The 12,002-nt window shown below is 33.7% G+C and overlaps 3 protein-coding genes across 8 annotated transcripts; 1 reads left to right on the top strand and 2 right to left on the bottom strand.

The window, feature by feature from the left end:
- Window positions 1-50: 50 nt before the first annotated feature.
- On the bottom strand, window positions 51-5,958 carry LOC127246393 (3-hydroxyisobutyryl-CoA hydrolase 1-like). Of its 2 annotated transcripts, XM_051267728.1 has the most exons (14): window positions 5,808-5,958; window positions 5,447-5,527; window positions 4,341-4,409; window positions 4,124-4,187; window positions 3,763-3,842; window positions 3,585-3,668; window positions 2,695-2,779; window positions 2,291-2,376; window positions 1,868-1,989; window positions 1,633-1,693; window positions 1,434-1,535; window positions 1,214-1,315; window positions 1,100-1,141; window positions 51-338 (listed from the first exon to the last, which is right to left on the bottom strand). In XM_051267728.1, the coding sequence occupies exons 1-14, from the start codon at window positions 5,835-5,837 to the stop codon at window positions 198-200; spliced, it is 1,149 nt and encodes a 382-aa protein (XP_051123685.1). In that variant the 5' UTR covers window positions 5,838-5,958; the 3' UTR covers window positions 51-197. The 2 variants fall into 2 exon arrangements, with proteins under 2 accessions (XP_051123685.1, XP_051123686.1); XM_051267729.1 differs by lacking the exon at window positions 4,341-4,409.
- Window positions 5,959-6,383: 425 nt separating this feature from the next.
- LOC127246927 (uric acid degradation bifunctional protein TTL) lies at window positions 6,384-9,989 on the top strand. Of its 4 annotated transcripts, none has more exons than XM_051268580.1 (7): window positions 6,385-6,680; window positions 6,810-6,901; window positions 7,863-7,920; window positions 8,288-8,389; window positions 8,618-8,777; window positions 9,174-9,611; window positions 9,681-9,989. In XM_051268580.1, exons 1-6 carry the CDS (start codon window positions 6,549-6,551, stop codon window positions 9,608-9,610), a joined length of 981 nt encoding a protein of 326 aa, XP_051124537.1. In that variant the 5' UTR covers window positions 6,385-6,548; the 3' UTR covers window position 9,611; window positions 9,681-9,989. The 4 variants fall into 4 exon arrangements, with proteins under 4 accessions (XP_051124539.1, XP_051124537.1, XP_051124538.1 ...); XM_051268581.1 differs by having other exon boundaries at window positions 9,685-9,989; XM_051268582.1 differs by having other exon boundaries at window positions 6,384-6,680; window positions 9,177-9,989.
- On the bottom strand, window positions 9,688-11,931 carry LOC127246928 (heavy metal-associated isoprenylated plant protein 4). Of its 2 annotated transcripts, none has more exons than XM_051268584.1 (4): window positions 11,790-11,931; window positions 10,722-10,876; window positions 10,513-10,600; window positions 9,688-10,001 (listed from the first exon to the last, which is right to left on the bottom strand). In XM_051268584.1, exons 1-4 carry the CDS (start codon window positions 11,896-11,898, stop codon window positions 9,688-9,690), a joined length of 666 nt encoding a protein of 221 aa, XP_051124541.1. In that variant the 5' UTR covers window positions 11,899-11,931. The 2 variants fall into 2 exon arrangements, with proteins under 2 accessions (XP_051124541.1, XP_051124540.1); XM_051268583.1 differs by having other exon boundaries at window positions 10,722-10,831; window positions 11,790-11,913.
- Between the last annotated feature and the right edge of the window lie 71 nt (window positions 11,932-12,002).

Below are 12,002 nucleotides of genomic sequence, written 5' to 3' on the forward strand. Positions count from 1 at the left end.
TCAAAAGTTTAAATTAATTGAACATAATAATATAGCAGAAGAATGAAAGGTTGTTTAAAAGTTGTAATATATAATCAAAGTATATTCTTTCAGTTCACATTTTCCATAAATGTATTTTATGGAAACCTTATTATTTACTATGCCATGAGAACTTACTTAACACAATGCAGCAAGCTAGAGATAGATAATGCATATAATTAAATTTTAGAGAGGGCGTATGCTGGGAGATTTGGACTCATCGGGAGCTTTAAATCTTCCCAGTCATTGTCGTCGTGTACTCTGGAGAAGTACCGGTCGACCATTTCGCTACTTATACACTCTAACTTGGAGGGCTCCCACTGTGAAAAACAAATGATGAAAACAAACAATAAAAAGTAAAGAAAGGTCACGGCACCATATGCTGTTATCAGCTCCTGACAACTTTTTAGACATGCACTTAATTCAAGAATAACTCTTCCTTCTGGGTATTAAAAATTGGCAAAATTTCCTATAACTCATTTGTAATTTGAAAAGTCCACACCGTATTTTAATGATTTAGAAATTATATTAGCTCCTTGTATTTTAGAAATATTGCACATAATCCCTTCTAAAAATTGTGAGGCTTCACTATGTTTTCGAAAATATTGCACAAGAATTTTGTGCAATGTTTTAAAAAAATATAATAATAGTCATAATCAAATGATCACACAAAAGGCATACATCCATATAAATATCATGTGAATGCATTGTCATTATTCATATCATTGTGATATTATCTAATCAATTTAAACAAAACCAAAGACACCCCTAGAATAAAAGATTTGTTTAGATGTATTTTGGAAGTTTATTTTTTACAATTTTGGAGTTTTGAAAATCGTAAAAAATTGAATAAAAAATAAGTATTGAATGTGATGTTCTGTTAAAAATAAATAAATAAATAAATAAATAAAAAATAAACTTTACTGATGTAAATTGAAATGAAAAATAAGTGTTAAATATAATAAATATATTTTAGAGTGACCAATTTCAATGTATAGCGCCAAAACTGATTTGAAAATATATGTAAAACTAATCATTTTCCCCATAAAAATTTAAAAAGGTATGTAATTTGTTTGTGCACCTTTGGATTTTTGTCCTTGTCCAACAGTATAGCGCGGCAACCCTGGAATTACAATTAGATTTAGAAATCCATAAGTAAATGTCATAAGGACAGTTCAAGCCAGTCCATATGTACCTCGACAAAATCATTGCTAACTTCCCCAAGCATCACATGACAAACCATTCTGTATTCCCGGACAAGGCATTTACCGATGCCCTGGAGTCTTCCTTCCCTAATCTGGCAATATAAGGGGAAAAATCAGATGTGGAGTAATTATATTCCAAAATTTATGAAACTTTTTGGTTCTTAGGAACTACAAAATGCAGTCATTAAGTTAAAATCAACTAATCGATACCGATCTAAGAGAAATTTTGAGGCTTGTTGGAGAGGACTTTTTAAGTGACTGAATTGTGGAAGAGATCCACTCATCGTTTTTGTTGGCAGCAGCCTCACTCTCCTAGAATTGTGAAAGAAGAAAATGATAAAATTAAATACACCCCTGGGAATAAGCAGTTAGTGAAATTTGCATGATAATATGATCGACAGCAACTTACAAGGGCAGCTATAATATCTTCTACCGTTCTTCTTGAAAAGCATTTATTGATTATGCTCAACCTGCATGAATTAGTGTGGGAAATGAGTGAAAACCTGTTTATGGATGGATTTCAAATAACATGAGCTAAATTCTCATCATCAAATGAGTACATCATCAACTGAATGCATCTAAATTATCTTTTCCAAAGCCCGGTTGATAAAACATAATTACATGCCATGCAAGAATAATGATACCTGTGATAAGCACTATTCTTTTTCAAAAGTGGTGTCTGTGAGAACTTATCAATAATAGAAGAGATAACAGCTGGATCACTCGAATCTGCTTCAACAAGTGCTTTTTCCAACAATGGCAATCTCTGTTTGATGGTAAAAGAACGTCTAAATCCGTCAATACCCAGAAATGCGTCTTCAAAATTACACCACAAAAACACTCCAACTTAGCTGAAAAATATTAGTTACTTTTTCAGAAATCTCACTTCAGAGTTTTTTCTTTTTGGGAGAGTGTTTGAAAACAAAGGACGGAAAAATTTTCATTGTAACGCAACAAGAAATTCAGAAGTAAGAAGGCTTTTGTACTTTCTTTTCGATACTTGAAAACAAATAATACTTTAAAATGAAAAGGCAGTTCATTTCACAGGAGTTAAACGAGAGCTACACCTCTGATGGAACATAATGGGTTGCCAGACCGCAAGCAAGCATCTCAGCACCATCCAACCTTGCGCCAACGAGACCAGCATATTCCCCTGACAGAAATAGGCAAATTCTGAGAAACCAAACAAAGCAACTGCAGCATGCTGATGCAATTTTTGACAAAAAACTGACCTATCGAAACTTATGGAATAGAAACTTTTCAGACAGAATAAATTTTTATAAAGAAGGCAATGTGATCCAGATTTCCGGGTGCACATAAAGTAAAAAAGTACATACATGTATATCATCCCTATCTCATTTCCATCTAAGCTAACACATGATGTAAATTACAATCTAACTATGGCAGAGTGTAATGTACACCTACCTTAAAGCACGGCCTCTGTAAAAAAACAGGGGGAAATATGAATTACCAAAGAAGCCATGGAGTCTTGACAAAAAGTAGGAAGCGCCTACATCTGGGAAAAGTCCCAATGCTGTTTCCGGCATAGCAAAAAGCTGCCGAAAGATTATAATGTGGACTTTTGTAAGAAATCTTAGCAATCAAATGAACTCATGATAAATAAAAATAAAATAATATTATAACATGAATTATATGAAGAACAAAAGATCATTATGATTAGGTTATTTGGTACACTAAGGGCTAAAACAGGTTTATTTCTACTGTAGAAACCTATTTCTGGGTGAAATGTAGAATATAACGACATATTGAAAATATATATAACTGCACCATACAAACTTTTTAACAATCAAACATCAAGGGCAAGCCTTGATTTCCAGACAAATGGCTAAAGGAAGGTTTGGGCATTCATAAGCACAACTAAATCATCAAGGAAGATCCTCAAGGTTGAGCAACTAAAGGTTTAGTCGAATTCCCAAAGTTTATGAGCCTGGCATTGCTTTAGGTTTCAGCCGAATTTCTGTGACTTGGATATCAACCCAAACATATTTAACACTTGGAAGATCATACCCTTATATGCATATTACACAGACAAGCACATGGCCACACACACATTCCGAGGTCAATTCCTTGGGATAGATTTCAATTATAAGCTATTATATTAATTCCCCGAAGTGTTTTGGTTGCCGATTTCAATATGAATGTCATGGTGTTTTTAACTTTTTATAGTCTACATATTCAATTATACAAACAATATATTGAAAAAAAAAGTTATATAGATACTAATTTGACCTTTAATGACAAAAATGGCCCAAGTTGTGGCAAAGGACAATTCAAAAAAAATAAAATAAAATAAAAAATGATATTAATAAAAAAAACCATAAAGAAAGATAAGACAAATACCGATCTCTCCGTAGCAACACGGAATCTACCATGTATGGACACACCTGCTCCTCCACCCATGACAATTCCATTAAGAATAGAAACCTTTTATTGTAATTGCAAACAAAAGGGTAACTTTAAATATCCAATAAGGATTGAAGCAAAATAACCACATCAGTCAAACAAAAACAATCAGCACCTGTGGTTTACTGTATGTGGCAATCACATAATTCATTGTATACTCCTCTCTGAAAAAGTCCGCTCCTCCCTTCCAGTTGCCTAGTTCATATACAAAATACTATAAGCATCAGGCAAGATCATGTAATTATTAATCAATGAAGATAGCAGCTCTGTTTGACGTGCAGAAATGGTAATGATCACAAACATATAAAGAGCTTAAGCAAGAGGTGAATTTAAAGGGAAAATTCAATAGTTGGTTTCAATTGAGATATTAACACTTTTCTGATTTATTTACAGTAAACTCCATAAGAAATCTAATGTTAATTGATAAGATTCAGGAATGTGATTCCCAGTACATGGAGTAAAGAGCCATGGTCTACCTTGCTTAATATCCTGAACAACTTTAGCAACATCACCTCCAGCACAAAATGCTCTTCCACTTCCCTATGTCACCAACCAAGTAAAGACAGATAATTTGGTTATGCTAAGGAGTAAGGACTGCAGAACAGGGATGCATGAGACACATCTTCTGTTGCTAATAATCATGCTTGATGGGATGACAGTCAACCTAATCAGTATTTGTAAATAGAGGCATACCTTTAAGATTATTAATTTTACAGAAGAATCTTTAGCACACGCAAGAAAAAGCTCCAACAACTGTGAAACCTAGAATGAAGAATTTCCAGTTAATCATATTAATCTTGGTCTCTGCATTTCATTCTGAGTATGGCAAAAACAATAATACCCACTGTGGTACATGTATGAATCTTAACATTGTACACACAAAAAACTTTAGGTTGTTCTTTTGTGGGTTTTACTATTCAGATTTTTTTTTTCCTTTCAAAAATATCAAATCAAATAATTAATTTTCTTTTTTTATATTATACTATAAATATACTTTACATTCAAAATATGACATCGGCATCTATTTATATAATATCAAACAACTATTCCAATTCAACTTTTTACTATTAAAAAAACGAAACCCAAAACTCCAAACCCACAAACAAACACACCCTTAAAAATTTCAAATGTATGTGTGACAAATGTACACCTACAAACTAACATCAAGCATGATTAAACTCCCAATTTCACATCATACTTAAAAAAAAAGTCACACAGATGGCATGACAATCATTCCCTTTCCCAATAGAATATAATATGCAATGAATTGAGCATCTGTGTCTAGTGAGAAACCCAAATCTATGTGCTAACCAAAGAAAACACCAGGTATAAAGAATGGCATCATTGAGCATTTACACTATGGTTCGATGATGGAACATTTCTGAACCGGCCATATCACATTCATATCAAACACAATATATCCGAAAACAATTCCTCCGGACACACACAGAGGCACATATATGTCAGGAAATTCACTGCCAAATGTTATCTATATTCAAATTAATATTCAAGCCTATCTCATCCCCAATTAAGATACTATACAATAACTAATATATTTTCAATACAATATGTCATAACCAAATCACTATACGATCTTACACTTGTTCGTGTGCGCAAATATCATCATCTGTATACTCTTTTTTTTTTTTTTTTTTTCTTTTTTTTTTTGTATTCATAACATCTTTAAATCCTAAAAACTCCTTTTTCACTCAATTGAACACAAAACAAGCATAGAGATCAACCTTCAACTTGTCTAACAACTTCAATCCCCAACAGGCACTTATTAACCGAAAACTTACCATGGTGCTTGAGAGTGCATTCAGCTGTTTAGGCCTGTTCAGCGTGAAAATTCTCACAGATGATTTTGCTTCCACCAGGACCTGCAGGAAACTTAAATCGTAATTTGCGGAAAAACCGGTGGCAAACAAATTTCAAGATACTACGTCCATCAGCAATTAAAAACATCGAGCACAGGATATCGCCATTTCTTTACCATCCATTCGACGTGAACACAAACAAAGACAAAAAATTCACCATACGCGACGAGGAAAAAAAAAAGAAAATTAGAGATATAGAAATCCGGAAGTAGAAAGCTTCCCCAAACTTTTCCAACTTCCGTTCTCTGCCTTCAAATCAAACAAAACTCAAAGGTCGATATACCTGATCGGTCGCTCCGTTGGAAGAAGCCATGGCCGAAGAAATCGATTGTTTCTGGTTGCTGATACCAGCAACAATTAGGGAGGGAGGGAGGCAACACAGTAGATATGCGTGCAACAAGATATGCGTGCAACAGTGAAAGTCAAATAAAAATAAATAAATAAATATTTTTCATACTCCATTATTCTGAATATATATTTTATTTGAAATATTATACTTATATAATTAATTTTTTATTACATATTTTGATTTTTAATAGGAGTATTAAATACACTTCTAATTTTTATTTATAACTAATAGTATACACTAAGTTGTGTAAACTATGAAATTTTATATATAGATAAAATATTTATTTTTTTAAAAAATAAAATATAAAAATAAAATCTTTTAATTAAATATTATATAATTAATTAAATTTAATTTCTATTTATTAAATACTTATATTGTAATTTAATAAAATATCCATTATTACGGTACAATTGGAAAACTGTCAATTAGAATTGACTGAGGGAGTTACTATTAATAATAAATTTTATTTACAAATAATATCAACAATAATATTATAAGAACCTGCAAAACACCGAGGAAAGATTCACCCCGAGGAAGATTCGACCTACTCATTAAACAAGCAGTGTCCACAACACACTCCTGTAATATATTATACGGATCTAAGCCATTACCTGTGGAATCGGAGATCTTCTCTACTACCAAAATACGCAGATTCAGGGAAGCAGGAATTTGCAAATGGCGTTGGGAGAGGAAGAATTTCTGGCGTGCTGTGGGAGCGCCAAGTTCGCGAAGTTAATGGTGTCCGCCGGACCATTTTCCAATTATCAAGAAGCCGTCGATGCTGCCAGAGAGATATGGTTCAACAAAGTCTGTGACTGCTACTTTCTATCAATGCTCTTTTGATTTTCTCGAGATTTACGGACCTGTATGTACCGATTCCGATCCCGATGATGATTTTTTCTGTTTTTGGTACGTTTTTTTTACTAAATTTTACAGGTGGATGTCAACGGATGGCTGGAAGCGTTTGCTGCTCATCCTCGGATCGGCGAAAGCCCTCCACAGAGCCACAAGAGTCCAACCTTTGCGCAGTTGAGTTCATCACTCCTTTCCTTGATCTCGATTATGAATCAGAAGCAGGCAATCTGGTATTATAAGAACGGTTCAAAAACCGGAGCCTGGAACCTGGATCATTAGAAACTTGTGCTGAAAAATTCTTGTGCTGATTTAACTGGTTTTCATGATAAAATTTGATCATGGGAGAATAGTGCATTTGCTACACGGCTATATGCTTTTCACTTGGTCTTGGAAAAGATAAATGACCTTAATCCATATTCCCTGAAAATTTCTCTTACTTGTACCTGATCATTTTATAGCTTGCAACCTTTTTTTTTTTAAATACCTTCTAGTTCTATCGAAACAGAGCAAAAACTCTAGGGGAGTAGTAGCAGTTAATTTTGCAAAATTAAGCCATAACTTAATCAAGTTTTAATTATGGGTGTTCTAAAAGAGAACATGAATGGATTCCATAACTAATTTGAAGGTTTAAAAGACATTTTCTGTGTTCTGTTTTGGTGTTTTTGAGATGAAAATACCCTTTAGGGTGTGATACTCTTGATAGAAAATGGGCGTTGGATGTGAAAATGGTATGTTAATAATAAAAAATGAAAACACACACACACACACACACACACAAATGCTCCCTTTCAATTCTGATATACATGTTTTTAATTTTGTTCCCCTTTTCTAACAGTTTATAAACACTGAGTGCCTTAGAAATGGGTGGATTCTAATATGTACACATTTTTCTCACAGATTAACACATCTTCCAAGTTTGCGTTCTACATGGCTTGCATCTGTTCGAATTTTCCTTATTCACCATAGTGTTATTTTAAGCAATTGTTTTGCCAAAATGTGTGTGTCTGTGTGTGTGTGTGTGTGTATCATTGTTGATACTAGGTTTGTCTGGTGTTAAGTAATTCAGATATGGCATGTCTAGGCTCATAAACTGCCATCATGAGTTTGAAAATGATCAGTACTTTTCTGTCACAGGTGGAGCAAGGGTGAGCAGTCGACTGCATTAACTACTGCTACGGACTCTACCTTGCAGGTTCATCATATCAAAATTTTTGTGTATCCTGCCTATGGAATCTAAATGGCTAACTTTCAGCTATAAGTTTACCCTTGTATAAAAACATTTGATACACCCATTATAGGTCTCAATAGATTTATCCCAATATATCCTGGATCTGAAGGGCAAAAATTTCTTACTCTATGATTGAGCAATAATCTTATGATTGGTCAATGCTTCTGAGTATTAGTTTGAGGTTGTGTTTCTCTTGATTTATACATTTGTGACTGGGTCAGGGATTTAGTCTGTTTGAGGGATTAAATCATTAACGGGTGCAAATCATTTTGAAGTCTATATGCAGGCGACTATGTGATTTTATCGTTTTTTTTTTTTTTTTTTTTGGTAGGAGTTGCATGAGTTGAATGCTCGCTACTGGCAGAAGTTTGGATTTGTTTTTCTCATATGTGCATCCGGAAGAAGCACCCCAGAGATTCTTTCAGAGTTGAAAGTAAACTATTGCATAGCTTTATGTCCTCGTTACTATGATTTCATATGCCAATTGTTCTTTCAAAATAGCAATGCTGCAATTTTGCTCCTTATGAAAATATTGATTTGATTTTTTTTCCCCTTGCTCTTCTGTCCCTGCACTTATAATCTAAAGCAGCAGAAAGTAGTCGTGTGTCAGCTTCTTTTAATACAAAAAAACAGGCTGTGATCAATGGATTACTTGTCACAGAGACGATATCAGAACAGACCAATAGCTGAGTTTGAGATTGCAGCCCAAGAACAGATGAAGATAACTGAATTACGCCTCGCCAAACTTCTTTCACCTGATACAGCTGCTCCTTCTGGTGCCAAAATTTCGTCTAATATGGACATGGCGACAAAAGCAGGAGGTTGTTTCCTGATTGCTTTTTCCCTTCTTTAATGTTCTGTTTATGCTGGTTGATGTCTTTCTGTTCTGTTTTCGGAATATCCACTTGTGAATGATACTGCAATGATTGAAAGCCCTGAAAACCCGAGCTATACATGGTTCTATTTAGAAAGATTTCGAACCAGCCAGGAAGCTATGCTTTTGCTTTTGGTTAGAACCCAAATTGCTGTTTAGAACACTACAAGACACTGATCACAAATGCGCATTAGTAGGTCAATTTTGTATCGACAATATTCTTGAGACATGTGTATCATCATATCCTGATAATCTCTTGTCATGATAATCTTATTGTTGTCGAATTAAACATTTCCTATTTGGTATTTACATGTTCTTAATATGTTACATGCATATGCTGTAGAAGATCGCGTGACTGTCATCGGGGGACATCTGACGCCAACACCCCCACCGGGGCACACCAGGACACGGCCACCGATCACGACCCACGTCCTCGACACAGCAGCCGGCCGTCCAGCTGCCGGCATCGAAGTCCGTCTGGAGATGTGGGAAGACCCCCAATCCCGGCCACTATTTCACCAGATCGATTCAAACTGCTGGAAGCTTCTTGGATCCTCGACCACAGACAAAGACGGGCGCAGCGGTCAGCTAATGAGCATATCAGATGCTCTGAATCCCGGCGTGTACAGAATCAGCTTCGACACAGGGAAGTACAATCCGGAAGGCTTCTTCCCCTACACAGCAATTGTGTTTGAGATCCGGGAGTCGCAGAAATGGGAGCACTTCCACGTCCCGCTGCTGCTTTCGCCGTTTTCATTCTCGACGTATCGCGGGAGCTAAGGTACGTTGTAATATTGCAGAATCTTTCTTGTTAGTTTGTAGTTAAATCATTAATCAATGGTTTTTGAAGTTAGTTATTACAAAATGGAACAAGAATTGGGGTTTTCGTCACTGAAGAGCTGAGGGGCATAGACATAATGTATGAAATAAGGTTTGGCTTCGACTTTCTTAACCTCCTCAAACTCTTTCACCACTTTTTGGTCTCCATCATCTTCTGTTTCTTTCTTCTTCTTAACCTCGACTTTAGTTTCTGTCTTCTTTTCTTCTTGTTTTTTAATCTCTGCGTATTTGTGGAGTTTCTTTTTCATGTATGCAACGAGCTTTTCGTTTTCGATCACACCTTCTACTGTTATGGTCTGAGCTTTCATGTCTGTCTTCACATTATGTATTTCTGCACCATTTTTTCATTTTTTTTTTTTTGTAATGTTAGAAATTCCTTGTTAATAAAATACAGAGTAAAATATTTCGTAGTTTCGTAAATGAAAATTTTTAGTAGTTTTGATTCTCTGGCATCTCTGGCGCTGGAGATGCTTGTGTGGCATCCTTGTGGCTCATTGTCCGTCAAGTCAGTGACATTAGGTGATTTATTATTTTTAATTTATATAATTTTGTATTTTTTGGATTTAATTCAATTTTTTTTTTAAAAAAAAGACTATAATTTTAAAAAAATTAATAATAAAAATAAAAAATTATATGTGTCCGTCAAATATTGTGACTTGATGGATACGTGGCCTCCGATGAGCCATGTGGGTGCCACGTAAGCATCTTCGGTGCCGGAGGATTAAAACTAAAAAAAAAATTTTTACCTACGAGTCAGTTACAGGACTAAAATACAAATAGAATGAGATTCAAAAAAGTGTATCTTAAAATAAAATAAACGTATGTGATTGTATATAAATTACCTTTGTGTACGAGCAACCGTCGACGTACCTCACGTTCACATTCGTTGCAATGGAAGTAAGCCTTTAGGGTAATTGATTTTATATTTTCCTTCACATTTTTTTTTGTAATTAGTAATCACACCCCAATGTATATATAAAAGAAAATGAAACTTATTTTTAGGCTTGTACGAGAACACAAAATTGGGAATAAATTGGTTGAGCAATTTTACCTTCTTTTTAATTTCTTCTGCCTTAACTTTAGTCTCGAATATTATCTCAACTTTCTTACAGCGTTTTTGGAGCAGTGTTTGGACTTTTTTGGCATCGATTGCCCCTGTAACTATGATCTCACCCTTTTCAAATTTGACATCCACGTTATGAACTCCTAAAAATAAATAAATAAATAAAATATCATAACTTCAAACAAAGAGCTTAAACCCCTCCAAATCATGAATTGATTTGAAATTAACTAAAATTTGGCATAGTTATGTGATTTATTATTATTATTATTATATATATATATTTTACATAGTACTTGTCCAATTGTGAATTCCTCCACATACATATGTATATATATTGCTTGTATTTTACTACATGAATTTTCTTTATATATCATGCAATAATAATAATAATAATAATTTTTTACTACATGAATTTTCTTTATATATCATGCAATAATAATAATAATAATAATTCAAGATATATATCGTTTGACGTCGATGGCACCTAAAAAGGTTCTACCACACTAGATATTTCCACTGATTTTAAAGTTTGGCAAAGTTGGATGTGTTCCTTTTACTTATGAATATTTTAATTTTTGTTATTTTTAAATAAAATAATATTTCTGTATAAAATATTTTTATTAAAAATAATGAAATTGAACCAAAAAATTAAAAAAAAAAACAAAGAGAACATATCTTTAGGTAAATGAATAATTGTAGTAGCAATATTAATTTTGGAAAAAAGATCTTGTCAAAATTGATTACTAACACAAAATTCTGTTAAAGCAGAAGTTGCAGTAAAAGTTGCAATAATACATATTTGGAGAAATTTCAAAGTTGAGCAAAGATAATCAAAACAAATTTCGAGTTTTTTCATGTAAAATAGATAGTTTATAGAAAGCCGTATGCATTTTTAAAATCAATACTAAAAAAAATCCCATCAAATATTTGAACCGAATTTCTTGGATTAGTAAAAAATTCAATCCCCCATAATATATATATATATGTGTAACAAGTAAGACAAAATAAGATGAGAAATAGAAGAGATCGAATAAGTAAAAAAAAAAAAAAAAAAACCTTGAATTCTAAGAAGAGGCTTTTTGATGTCGTGGGCACACTTAGGGCAATGAAGATATGCCTTGTAAACTACTGTGATCACTTCTAATTTCTTCTCTTCTTTTGTCATCTCTTGAATTTCTTCTTCTTGCCTTAGCTTCAAATGCAAAATCAATAAGTAGTGTGTATTATACTAAATCCTAAATATTAGTTGGTGGGATTTTATGGGAAGTG

Source organism: Andrographis paniculata, unplaced genomic scaffold (genome assembly GCF_009805555.1).
Source record: "Andrographis paniculata isolate CXL003 unplaced genomic scaffold, ASM980555v1 Contig30END, whole genome shotgun sequence".
NCBI classification, from domain to species: Eukaryota; Viridiplantae; Streptophyta; class Magnoliopsida; order Lamiales; family Acanthaceae; genus Andrographis; species Andrographis paniculata.